At 43.7% G+C, this 11,547-nt stretch overlaps 2 protein-coding genes across 2 annotated transcripts; one reads left to right on the forward strand and one right to left on the reverse strand.

The window, feature by feature from the left end:
- The first annotated feature begins 225 nt into the window (after nucleotides 1–225).
- LOC139419603 (zinc finger protein ZIC 3-like) lies at nucleotides 226–2,900 on the forward strand. The gene is made up of 3 exons (XM_071169579.1): nucleotides 226–1,186; nucleotides 1,404–1,567; nucleotides 2,256–2,900. Exons 1-3 carry the CDS (start codon nucleotides 226–228, stop codon nucleotides 2,448–2,450), a joined length of 1,320 nt encoding a protein of 439 aa, XP_071025680.1. The 3' UTR covers nucleotides 2,451–2,900.
- Nucleotides 2,901–5,996: 3,096 nt separating this feature from the next.
- LOC139419604 (pinopsin-like) lies at nucleotides 5,997–11,206 on the reverse strand. The gene is made up of 4 exons (XM_071169580.1): nucleotides 10,828–11,206; nucleotides 9,704–10,032; nucleotides 6,363–6,596; nucleotides 5,997–6,230 (listed from the first exon to the last, which is right to left on the reverse strand). The coding sequence occupies exons 1-4, from the start codon at nucleotides 11,204–11,206 to the stop codon at nucleotides 5,997–5,999; spliced, it is 1,176 nt and encodes a 391-aa protein (XP_071025681.1).
- Between the last annotated feature and the right edge of the window lie 341 nt (nucleotides 11,207–11,547).

Below are 11,547 nucleotides of genomic sequence, written 5' to 3' on the forward strand. Positions count from 1 at the left end.
ATTTAGGCTACTATAGCCTACGTAATCGAAAGTGTTAGGAGTTTGACCCCCTCTCACTTTGTACCCTCTGAAAAGCTTGGTTTCAATGAATGTTGTGGGTTAGCCAACATTTAACAGATTGGAAGCATACATACGATTTTCGCGCAGTATGGCCATGTTGGAGACCATTTGGCTGTTATGAAGCTGTAAAAGGTTTCCGTATTGTTTTCCATCTTCTGTGCTTCAATGACCAAGCTAGTTGACGATGGTGCGCAATTCTCCGCGCTTGTTGTCGGGGGCGTTGGAATACCAAGACAACATGAACCGGGGGACAACGACGTTCGGTTAGGGATCAGACCGTATGGAGAGACCTCTCACTTCGCAGCCTTCAATTTCATTGCCCCCGCACAGAAGTCCCAGTTTATTCCCCAAGTCTCCGGATACGCAGCTGCGCTAGGAAGCCACTGCGGAGGGCACATCGGTTCACATGGATACAGAGCTATCGATTCCAGGAATATTACGTTTACCTATCGCACTCCAGACATTGCCGATTCCGCAGCAAGAGATACTCGACACGGATTTTTAAGCCGCACCGCAACAGGAAGTGTGCGAATTCCCCCAAGGATCTCTGAAAACCGAGCGCACACTATCTTTTCATCTATAGGTGAACAGAGCGCATTCCCAAATGGATACATGGCGAATAGCAGGGCGCATTTGGGTACACGGGGAGACATATTCGTGGGAGCAGATCCGCATCAACCTGTCTCGAGCCCGCACCCGCATTTCAGTGATACCCAGCTCCACTTTGATCACAATGTGGACATGGGCATGAGAGTGACAACACAGACTGGTCACGGTGCTTTCTTTCGATACATGCGACAGCACTCTAAGCAGGATGTCACTTGTAAATGGATAGATGCGAATCAGACGAATCAACTCCAAAAAACCTGCGGCAAGATGTTTTGCTGTATGTCCGAGCTGGTTACGCACGTCTCCATGGATCACGTCGGCGGTCCAGACCAGAGTCTGCATACTTGCTTTTGGGAGGATTGTCCGAGAGAAGGCAAATCTTTTAAAGCGAAGTATAAATTAGTCAACCACATTCGTGTACACACTGGAGAAAAGCCATTCAATTGCCCCTTTCATGGCTGTGGGAAAATGTTTGCCAGGTCGGAAAATTTGAAAATACATAAAAGGATTCATACGGGTAATGAGCCAGCCATACATGCTATAAAACCAACCGGCTTATAACACACAATATTTAATGTTTCATTTGAACTTGGTGGAAGTTACAATGCTATGGGTCCAACTTGGGCCAATTACCAGTCAATAGGCCTATCCAACTGCAATTTTGACCTACAACGCATTACAATTTCTGAACTCCACGTCTGTGTTAAAAATAGGCTACACATTTTCTTTGGCAGGTGAGAAGCCCTTCAAATGCGAATTCGAAGGCTGCGACAGGCGGTTCGCAAATAGCAGCGACAGAAAAAAACACATGCACGTTCATACCTCAGACAAGCCATACATCTGCAAGCTGTGCGACAAGGCCTACACTCATCCCAGCTCTCTGAGGAAACACTCGAAGGTAAGCCATTTTTTTCTGGAGAATGAATGCAAACGTACGGTAACTGCCAAAATAAAGGAAACACCAACATAAAGTGTCAAAGGGGCGTTAGGCCATCAGGAGACAGAACAGCTTGAATTAACCTTGGCATAGAGTGTCTGGGGGTTGCGACACCATTCTTCCACGATAAATTTCATAATTTAGTGTTTAGTTGATGGTGGTGGAAAACGCTGTCTCAGGCACCGCTCCAGAATCTCCCATAAGTGTTCAATTGGGTTAAGATCTGGCGACTGAGACAACCGTGGCATATGGTTTACATCGTTTTCATGCTCATTAAACCATTGTGACCGCTCCTGCCTTATGGATGGGAGCATTGCCATCCTATCTAAAGTAATGGCCTGCCCAGCATTTTTATACTTTATCCTAAGCATGATGGGACGTTAATTGCTTAATTAACTCAACTGCTTTCAATAGACGTTTTATCCCTCAGTCACTCAAGTGTTTCCATTATTTTGGCAGTTACCTGTAGGCCTATATGACCTAGAAATCACGTTTCTTCATTGTTATTTCAATGTTTTTTTTAACACACACAAAATATTACAGAAACAACGGAAGGACCACATAGGCATTTTTTGTTTCTCAATTGGATCAATAAAAAAAAAAACAGTTTTACATGATCAAATGTACAATACATGTTCTCACTTCGTAGGTTCACAAATCTCAAACCTCCGAGAACTCCCCAACGGGAACGTCTGGATATGAGTCGTCCACGCCACCAGCTCCGTGTAGACCTACATCCTCAACCATCAAAGACTCGACAAAAACATCCATGCTGCTGGTCAAGCGTCATAAGTCAATATTTAAAGAGGATCTCTCAACCGATTTGGTTGAATGGTACGTTTGAAAGGGTTAACTGTCCAAGTGTAAACACTAAAACGTCAATAGAATTAGGAACACAGGCCTATCGGACTACGTTTGCCAAGTTTTCAACAAAGTTATAGAAAACACAGGGTATAGGCCTATGCATTGCCTTGGGTGTTACGCTTTAAAGGCGCCATCATAAAATGTTGTAATTTTGGAGTAATTTCTATTCTGTGTCATCCCTGCCAAATGTTTGGAAAAGTCTTATCCCTGGCCTACACATTGACTGTATAACAGAGGAAAATGTGAGCCACGCAAAGCCTTTAAATTAATAGACAGGCCTCTCTGTATAAGCCTATGGGCTACTGATAAATAGACAAATAAATGAATACATGATGAAAGAAAAATATACGAAATTAATAAGCAAAAGTCAAATAGGCCTATAGAAACCAAATGTATAAAAAGAAAGAAGGAAAGCAGATGACCGAGGAAATATATTAATAAATAGAGTTGAACAGTATAGGCCTATTTGCATTGTTGATAGGCTAGCGCTAGCCTATTTGAGCTATTTTGTCAGAATCCGTTTTCAGACAGAAAACAATATTTCTACTGTGGTCGACATTCCATGTCGCCTTTAGAAAAGAACAGCATAAAAATGAATGGCTTTATTTCTCTATCTTAAAATATACCGTTTATAATATCATTTATTTCATTGTATTTTTGTTGGAACGTATTATAATGTTGGTGTATACATTTATGGATATAAATAAATCAAATACAAATTATATTTCTAAGAGGCATGCAACTTGAGTCAACTTTAGTAAGAAATATGTTTATGGGCATTTTATACGATGTTGAGTCTAATAACTTAGGTAAGATAAGATCCATTTGTATAGATGTTTAGACGTTTATTTTTTTAGATTCTGGAGTCGTAACCTACCTTTTGCTAAATGACTCCCACATCCAGTGTTTGAGGACAATGCTAAAGTTAACAACCCATTACTGCCCACAAGACACAAAATAATCTGAAAGTTTTCAGTTGAACGTCAAGGGAAAGGTTTTAAACAAGCAATTTAAATACATCTGGTACAGGACTAGTATGTTGTTCAGTTCGTCAAAACTAGCATCAGATTTAGACTCAAGTAGGCATCTGTTGTTTTCCCCGCTGGAATTCAAAAATTAAATGAAAGCTAAATGTAAACTACCATAGAACAAGGCAAAAGTTTCATAAATATCAGGAAGAATATAATAATAAATTACATAAATCTGACCTTTAAAAACAAACAAAAAATGGTGGCCTTTATTTTATGGCTCGTTGATTTGTTGGAAAGGATTCCATCGGTGCAGTGTATCCCAAAATGGCCAATAAATTGGTACTACTTTAATTTTGCCTTCCCTGTTTATTTATCACGATGCTGTACATTGTGTAGATCCGTACACTAATCTGCTCTCAGTATAGCCTATGAGATATCGTCTGCTTAGAAAATGAAGAAATTGTGTTGAAATACCCAGATATCCTTTATCAGATTATTAGAATTAATGCAATTTTGACGATGAGCACGGGAGCAGAGAGAACCCATATTTAAATCAATGCACTGCACCTTTCATGTATTATCTATTCCAAGTGTTTATTTTCCTGTTGGCCTTGAACGGGCACACAACAGTTACTCACCTCCTCAACCTACCCTTCAGCTCTATTCGTCTAGATCTGCTGGCTTAGCTCGCACTACGTTCTAAGAGGATCAAGCCATATAAGCATTTTCCAACGGCCCTTTGTCACGCAAGTGTCTGTGTCATCGTTGAGGGGGTCTAGTCGTGTTGATTTCTAAAGAATAGCCTGGCTGTGCCAATGTCAACAGACTTCCTGTCGGTTCTGCGGGACAACCTCACAAGTATAAAATGTGTACTCAGTAACATCACCGCAATTTCCAATTTCACAAGCGATTGAGTAGTCATGCTTGCCACATATTTGATTTCAATTTTTTGGGGGGATTTCCAAAATTCCCCCATATCTTCATCTTCCCTGTTCTCTTGCTTCCTCTTCACCATAATCATCCTCATTGCCCTCCACGACACTGTTCCGAGGAGACTCCTGTCATAGGAGAGGAGCAGTCAGCCATGGTGGTGGTGGTGGTGAAGGTTGTGGTGACAGACTCGAGCCTGCAGTAACTGCGCCCCTGCTGAGGTGCTGGCCTGTCTTGGATCAGGGCCCAGCAGGAGGGCCCCTGACCCTGCAACCATGGAAACAGCCAGGGGGGGTAGGAGGAGGTGAGGGGCCTAACCAGTCACAGACTAAGACCGCCTACTGGCTCATCTCTCATACTCACTCAACTAAACAAAAATTAATCTTCCACCTCTTTGGAAAACTTGGGAGAGGAGAAACTGATGAATAAATATGAAATTCCATCTACAGTTGAGGCGGACGAGGAGGGAAGGGAAGTTAAAGAGACCTAGCATTCACAAAACCGTTTATAGTCAACTATTAGTTGGTTATCTGAAGACCGATGAGAAAGAGAAAAATTAACTATTTGTAAAACATTATAGGTCCTCATCATTCATTCCAAAATGTCGCTCCGCTTTTCTGATTCCAAAGTCATTTTTCCCCCGTCTCTGTGTGTGCGTGCATGCATTTGTGTCTACTTCCCTTCATTACTTTTCAACTGTCTCTCCTCTCATTGCCAGACCAAGCCTCCAGGCTAGTAAGGTACACATCTACCCCTGACCACCTGCTGGGCTCAGAGCACTGGCCCAATCAATGACTCTGCTCGTGGCATTCCATTTTGAGGTGTGGTTCATTGAAGTGATAAAAGCCCATTGGGACTCGTGGTGCCATCTAGTGGTGAAAAGGAGATGCAGCGGGCAGCCTTTCAGCAGTGTGACGTCCAAATAACACTGAATCTTCCTTTACACATGATCTTTGTAAAACATCTTTATTAAACAGGTCACCACATCAATGATAACTCAATGTCAAAGTGTAACAATGTTCATAGATGAAGAAAAGGTTAGGAGCCCCTTATAATGTGACAACCATCTTGTAAAAGAATGGTGATTCTCAACATGAATAGTGGGAGCGTTGAATGTTACTGTGTTTGAACATGCGTACACAACAAGGCATCCGGGTTCTAGTTACATGTGAGAGAGAGAACCCGTGATGAACAATGGCTTGCCATCTCATAATCTACATCGGAAACACTGCCATCAAGTTCTGCAGCCACATCAACTCACCGACCACTTGGTACAAAGACTATATACAGGAGATCTTACTAAGACGGATGAATGTTTTTTATCTCTACAGACTCCAGCAAAGGTCAATGTTACTGCAGGCTGCCACCTTGTGGCCGAACAGCACACACTCAACCGCAGGGTGAAGGAAAAGGTTGCTGCGATATAAATGACAGAGCATTTACACATCCAGGTGACAAATTACACCATCTAACGAAAAGAGAGATACTTAATGTATCTCCAGTTTGCAGCCGAATAGATAACTTCCTCTATCATATCATATGTTGCAGTGTGGGGCACCATGTGTTTAGGCTCTTATGAGCAGGGGAGTGGGCTTTTTCTCCACGGCCCAAAATACCTCTGTTCCTCAAGGGGTGTAGTGCACAACCAGGACCAGGTCACGTTTCTCTCTCTGCTGGCCACGTGTCTGAGTCTTCGAGGAGGTCCCACTGCCGTCCAGAGGCTTGCGTGTACCAGGCTCCTCTGGGGCTGGAGAGTTGCCATTAGGGCCAACCACTCGGCTGCTGGGCAGGGTGTGGAGGGTGTGGCTGCCTGCTGCCTCTGACCCACAGCTCATGAAGGCCAGGAAGCACCTGTAGAACTGGCACACATGACATCATCAATGCGTCCACTGTGTAATAACGGAGTACTGACGTTAAAGGTTTTTCCCCATTTCCATTTCAGATCACTAAGAAGTAGAAAAATGGCCAGTGTCCCGTTGATAAGCCGTTACCTGGTTATTTAAAAGCCCATATATGACAGGGTTGAGAAAGGTGCTACTTTTGGCAAGGATGGAGGGGACAATGCTTGTGGTGGGGCTGACCAGGCCAACCTGGCCGAAGGTGGCCAGCAGAGCCACCACCCCGTAGGGCATCCAGCACAGCAGGTAGCAGGACACCATGGAGACAACCATCACCAACACATGGGTCTCCCGCCGCTGTGCAGACGACTGGTTGATTTTGGCTACCTGAGGAGAGAACACATTTTTTTTCAAGTTACTTACAAAACCCTGTACCAAAGCCTCACTACCATCGGGTCATTAACATTCTCAGTGGTCAGGTTTAGGTCACAGTGACAGCAGTGTGAAGGCTACCTCGTGATTTCAGTATGTCAGGGAATGAACGCATAAAACACGCTTATTTCATGTTTACGCAGGGAAATCATATAACCATTACACAGGCAGTCATAGGGTGTGAGCTCTAACCTAAAAAAAAAACAGGCATAGAAGCTAGAGGTCATGGTTAATAATGGCTAAAGGGTGGTGGCCAAATCTCCATGGAATAGTCTCGAGTCCTGAAAATCTAATGGTTAAATGATAGAAAACAACACCGATTCTGAGATGCGCATCAGTCCCCGTTGTGCAGTAAAACTATACGATCATTGATTTACTCCTTGAAGTCTATACATATTCTGTTTGCCCACTTAAGAAACGATGATGTCATGACCTCCAATGTTTTCCTGCACAAGTATTCCCATGAAATCCATAAATAATTCCATATGCTGCATTTAACTGATAGTGTTCTCCCTGTAGGGTAAACTATAGGTAATGATGAGAATAGTGGGGTGGAGATAACTTCTTGTTGATGGATGTGGAATAATATTACCCCCCCATCAATTACAATTTAGCAACGCAGATGTAGACTACCTAGTAACCAAATGTTGTCGCATTTTTCATCAAATAAGAAAACGTGTCTGAGACAGAGAAATCTGGCTAAAAGATATCTCAACTTGTTTACATGAATGAAAAGTACTCCCTCATCTTAATAATCGAACCACAACAAATATACGGCACACTGGAAGGGGGGGGGGGGGGGGTAAATCAACAACCTCGTGTCAATTTCTGCTGTCATTACAACTTGTCAGCCACCTACAGCGCAGTCATTATTGAGTCCTACGGATTTGCTGAGAAAGTCAAGCTGTACTGAAGACTGCCTAATGCATAAAACCACAGTAGGTCTACATTGTATAAGCGTAGCAAAACTGGTGCTCAAAATCATACCCAAGCGGCATGCATTTGTGGCCCAACGCCAAGAAAACGTGTTCCTAAATGGCCAGAGGGAATATCGATCTGAATGAAAGGAGAGTGAACAAAGACTTATACGTTTATGTTAGGATATAGGGCAGGCAATATGGGTAGGTACTCCTCCGAGCGTTTGGTTTCAGAATGTCCTCTACGGCAGTCAGTCTTCTACAAAACACTTCTGATGTTGTCTTGTCCTTGTCCTCTGTGTGACATGGGTATAAAAACAAGGAAGCCAGCGGTACCACAGGTTGTCGTCATTAGTGACCAATGATAGACACATTCAATCTGGATTAAAAATAATCCCCGGGATGATTCATTCATGAGACCTATACGAGCTCTGGCCACCAAGACGGACGACTTTCAGACAGGTTGCATCAGCAGCTATCTCAATCAAACTCAGCTCTCCCCGTCTCCCGCCCAACCTTCCGCCACAAGGCGAAGGACACCACCTCAAAGGGCACCGTGTTGTGGATGAGCCACATTTGAGTTAAGGCTGACAGCCTGTTGTAAACCTGACCCCTCTAAGCATATTTCCCCCCCCTGGAGGAAAGACAGACGGTGCCATTGCCACAACCGCTGTTACTCATCTTCTATATATTCTTTCACAAAAAATGTGTGAGAGTCAAGCATCCTTTATGTTTTCATTTGTTTATGTCCCAAATGTCTCACTATTGCACTAGTGGAAAGGTGGACTAGTAAGCCTGCCTCGCTTTCAGAGTGAGGACTGCAAGCTGGCAGAAATTAGCCTTAATGATGTTGGCCACTAGAATTTCACAGCTGTCCCAACATGATAAATTGTTTCAATGGACTGAACCTGTGGTTCAAGGATTTCTTGCTAATATATTTAACTAAGGTCTGCTATATAAACATTGAGACATTTCCACTTCCTGCTTTTTCAATTATTTTCTCTGTCTAACATTTCACCATAACATGTGGAATCTATTCATTCTGCTGTGATCACACAGTCCTGAAGATCACACAGTCCGAAAGATCACACAGTCCAAAAGATCACACAGTCCTAAAGATCACACAGTCCTAAAGATCACACAGTCCTAAAGATCACACAGTCCTAAAGATCACACAGCCATAAAGATCACACCGCCCTAAAGATCGCACACTCCTAAAGATCACGCTGCCATAAAGATCACAGTCATACAGATCACACCACCCTAAAGATCACGCAGCCGTAAAGATCACACATTCCTAAAGATCACACCGCCCTAAAGATCACACAGCCCTAAAGAGCACACAGTCCTAAAGATCACACAGCCATAAAGATCACACAGCCATAAAGATCACACAGCCATAAAGATCACACAGCCATAAAGGCTACATAGTCTAGTTTATTTTTATTTATTTATTAACAAAACACATTAGGAGGTGTGCAAAAATTCCCTTCAGTGACACATCAGAGACATGATAGGAAAGAGAGTGTAAGTCTTGCAATTCAAGGACCGTTTTTAAAAATGTATTTGCGCTGCCTCGATCTTAATCAGTTTTTTACACGTCAGGCAGCAAGCTGAAGCACTCTGAGGAGTCTTTGGGGAACGGTCTGGGACAGGGCCGTGGCAGATTGATGGCTCTCTGGAGAGGGAGATGAAATATGCTTTTTGAGAGACAGATGCTGCCATCAGAGAGAGGTGAAGATGTTTACTCAGGGCAAAGCTATTTGAAGACTCCTTCAGCACATCAACGACGTTGTGTGCGGGACAAGCAGTCGAAGAGACATAATCAACCTTGACACGATTATCATTGTGTCCATTGTCATGGGGCGGCAGGGTAGCCTAGCCTAGCCTAGGGTAGCGTTGGACTAGTAACCGAAAGGTTGCAAGTTCAAATCCCCGAGCTGGCAAGGTACATATCTGTCGTTCTGCCCCTGAACAGGCAGTTAACCCACTGTTCCGTCATTGAAAATAAGAATTTCTTCTTAACTGACTTGCCTAGTTAAATAAAGGTAAAATAAATCTTCGCAAGCATGCCCACCACCATCATCCAAATTCTCACCATGATCAATATAATCCATACAGCGTGAACCAACGACACTGACTCACCCCACGGATGGCAAAGAGGATCTTCCCATAGCAGAACATCATGAGCAGCAGGGGAAGCAGAAGGCAGAAGATGAAGAGGCAGGTGACATAGGAGATGTTCCCAGAAGAGCGCTGGTGCCACTGCACTGAGCACGTGGTGCCTGGCCCCTCTGGACCGTAGCTGCTCCAGCCAAAGAAAGGTGGCACCGTCCACACCAAGGAGTAGAGCCAGGCGCCCGCGATAGCCAGCCAGGCCTTCTTGTAGTCAGACGGGTCAGCCTTTGTGTAACACAATATTGTGGAGTAGCGCTCGTAGGAGAGGATTGCCAGGGATACTAGAGAAACGATGCCTGCACAGAGAAATGGATGGAGGTAGAGTTGTAGCTGTGGTGAGCATAACGATACATTCTTGCTGTGGACTTCATCAAACACCAAGGTTATGCAATACACTGTCCAGAATGTTTACATGGAGTACATTACCAATCGGCCATTGCAATGCATGTGGCACACACATTCACATGCTTGATCATAGAGGAAGTAAATGTTTTCACATTGCAATCCTTAACTCATACCCTTGCACTCTAAAACCTGTAATATAAATTACACTCGGTCTCCAGATGTCAGCATTTTAAGTCCTAAGCAAGCCCAGGTTACTCCATTTGGTGTATGAAAGGCATGCAGAGCATGCACAAGAGCACAATGTTGATCATTCCCACTGTGGCAAAAAATCCAGTCAGCTAAATATGATGTTGACAGTTTGTATATTGTTGAGCTATGGACAAAATACAGAGTAAACTTAGGCCTACATAACAAAATAATACAAACATGTATCAAGAAAGACTGGTTTGACTCGGGAACATTTGACTCAAAATACAGTATGTCTCTTTACCAGTCAGACTGACTGTAGCGTGTCTCGAAGATCAAAACTGTTCGTTGCTTATTTACTGTTATGTTAATTCATCATCCATCACATTTAAGACTACATGTAGCACCTCTCACACAGGGCAGAGAGCATGGCGTGAGGGGACCTGTTGAAACATGAGATTACGTACTTTTCTCCCTCGGATTCCAGTCTCTCTGAAACGTTACCAGTATGAATAGGATAGGATAGGATAGGAAGCTTATAGATCATCAAGTCAACTCACCGAAAAGCGAGTTGGCGAAACCGTACCATTTGCACCCGTGGGCTCCAATGAGCCATCTGCCATAGAGGCTCGCGGCAAAACTAAAGGGAGTTCCGAAGATACACACCAGCATGTCGCTCACACTGATGTTGAGTAGGATGAGATTGATGGGCGTCCTCAGCACCTGAAACCGCGCAAAGACGAGAAGGACGAATAAATTGCTGAGGAATCCTAACAGGAAAATGACACCGAGAAACACGGCTACCACTGTGTGCCCTGTCCTGCCAAGGTCGGACTGGTCCCTGGACGTGAGAGTGTCGCGGACACTGTCTTTCGGGCTGAGGTTCGTCCCGGAGCTGTCATCGATGCTAAAATTTAAGTTGCCGCTCTCAACTACCATGGTAGCACTTGCTGAGTTGGTGGCGCTGGACGAGTAATTTCAAGGTGCCGGGGGAGAGTTGTTCTGGATCTCCCACTCACACCTTGTCAGTGCAAACATGGGCAATAAATATCAGTCGCCTGCAGATTTCAGTTTCTCCTGCTCTCGCTTGCAGCTCTACAGATGTAGGCTCTTAATTTGATCACTCTTTTGTTGCTGAGAATGTTCCTGCACAGAAGGAAATGCAAAATGATAGGCTATTCCAGGTTTAAAAAGGCTTCGAAATATTGTAATATTCAATTTAAAATGTCAGCCTTGTTTTGCCCTAACGAAAAATGTAACCAGTACAACAAATATCCATT

Source organism: Oncorhynchus clarkii, chromosome 10 (assembly GCF_045791955.1).
Source record: "Oncorhynchus clarkii lewisi isolate Uvic-CL-2024 chromosome 10, UVic_Ocla_1.0, whole genome shotgun sequence".
NCBI classification, from domain to species: Eukaryota; Metazoa; Chordata; class Actinopteri; order Salmoniformes; family Salmonidae; genus Oncorhynchus; species Oncorhynchus clarkii.

Coding starts and splice junctions, on each gene's coding strand:
- LOC139419604 (XM_071169580.1), bottom strand. CDS start 11,206: ATGGTAGTTGAGAGCGGCAACTTAAATTTTAGCATCGATGACAGCTCC. Junction 10,033..10,827: donor TTTCGCCAACTCGCTTTTCG/GTGAGTTGACTT, acceptor TTCTCTGTGCAG/GCATCGTTTCTCTAGTATCC. Junction 6,231..6,362: donor ATGGGCTTTTAAATAACCAG/GTAACGGCTTAT, acceptor CATGTGTGCCAG/TTCTACAGGTGCTTCCTGGC.
- LOC139419603 (XM_071169579.1), top strand. CDS start 226: ATGACCAAGCTAGTTGACGATGGTGCGCAATTCTCCGCGCTTGTTGTC. Junction 1,187..1,403: donor ACATAAAAGGATTCATACGG/GTAATGAGCCAG, acceptor TTTCTTTGGCAG/GTGAGAAGCCCTTCAAATGC. Junction 1,568..2,255: donor CTCTGAGGAAACACTCGAAG/GTAAGCCATTTT, acceptor CTCACTTCGTAG/GTTCACAAATCTCAAACCTC.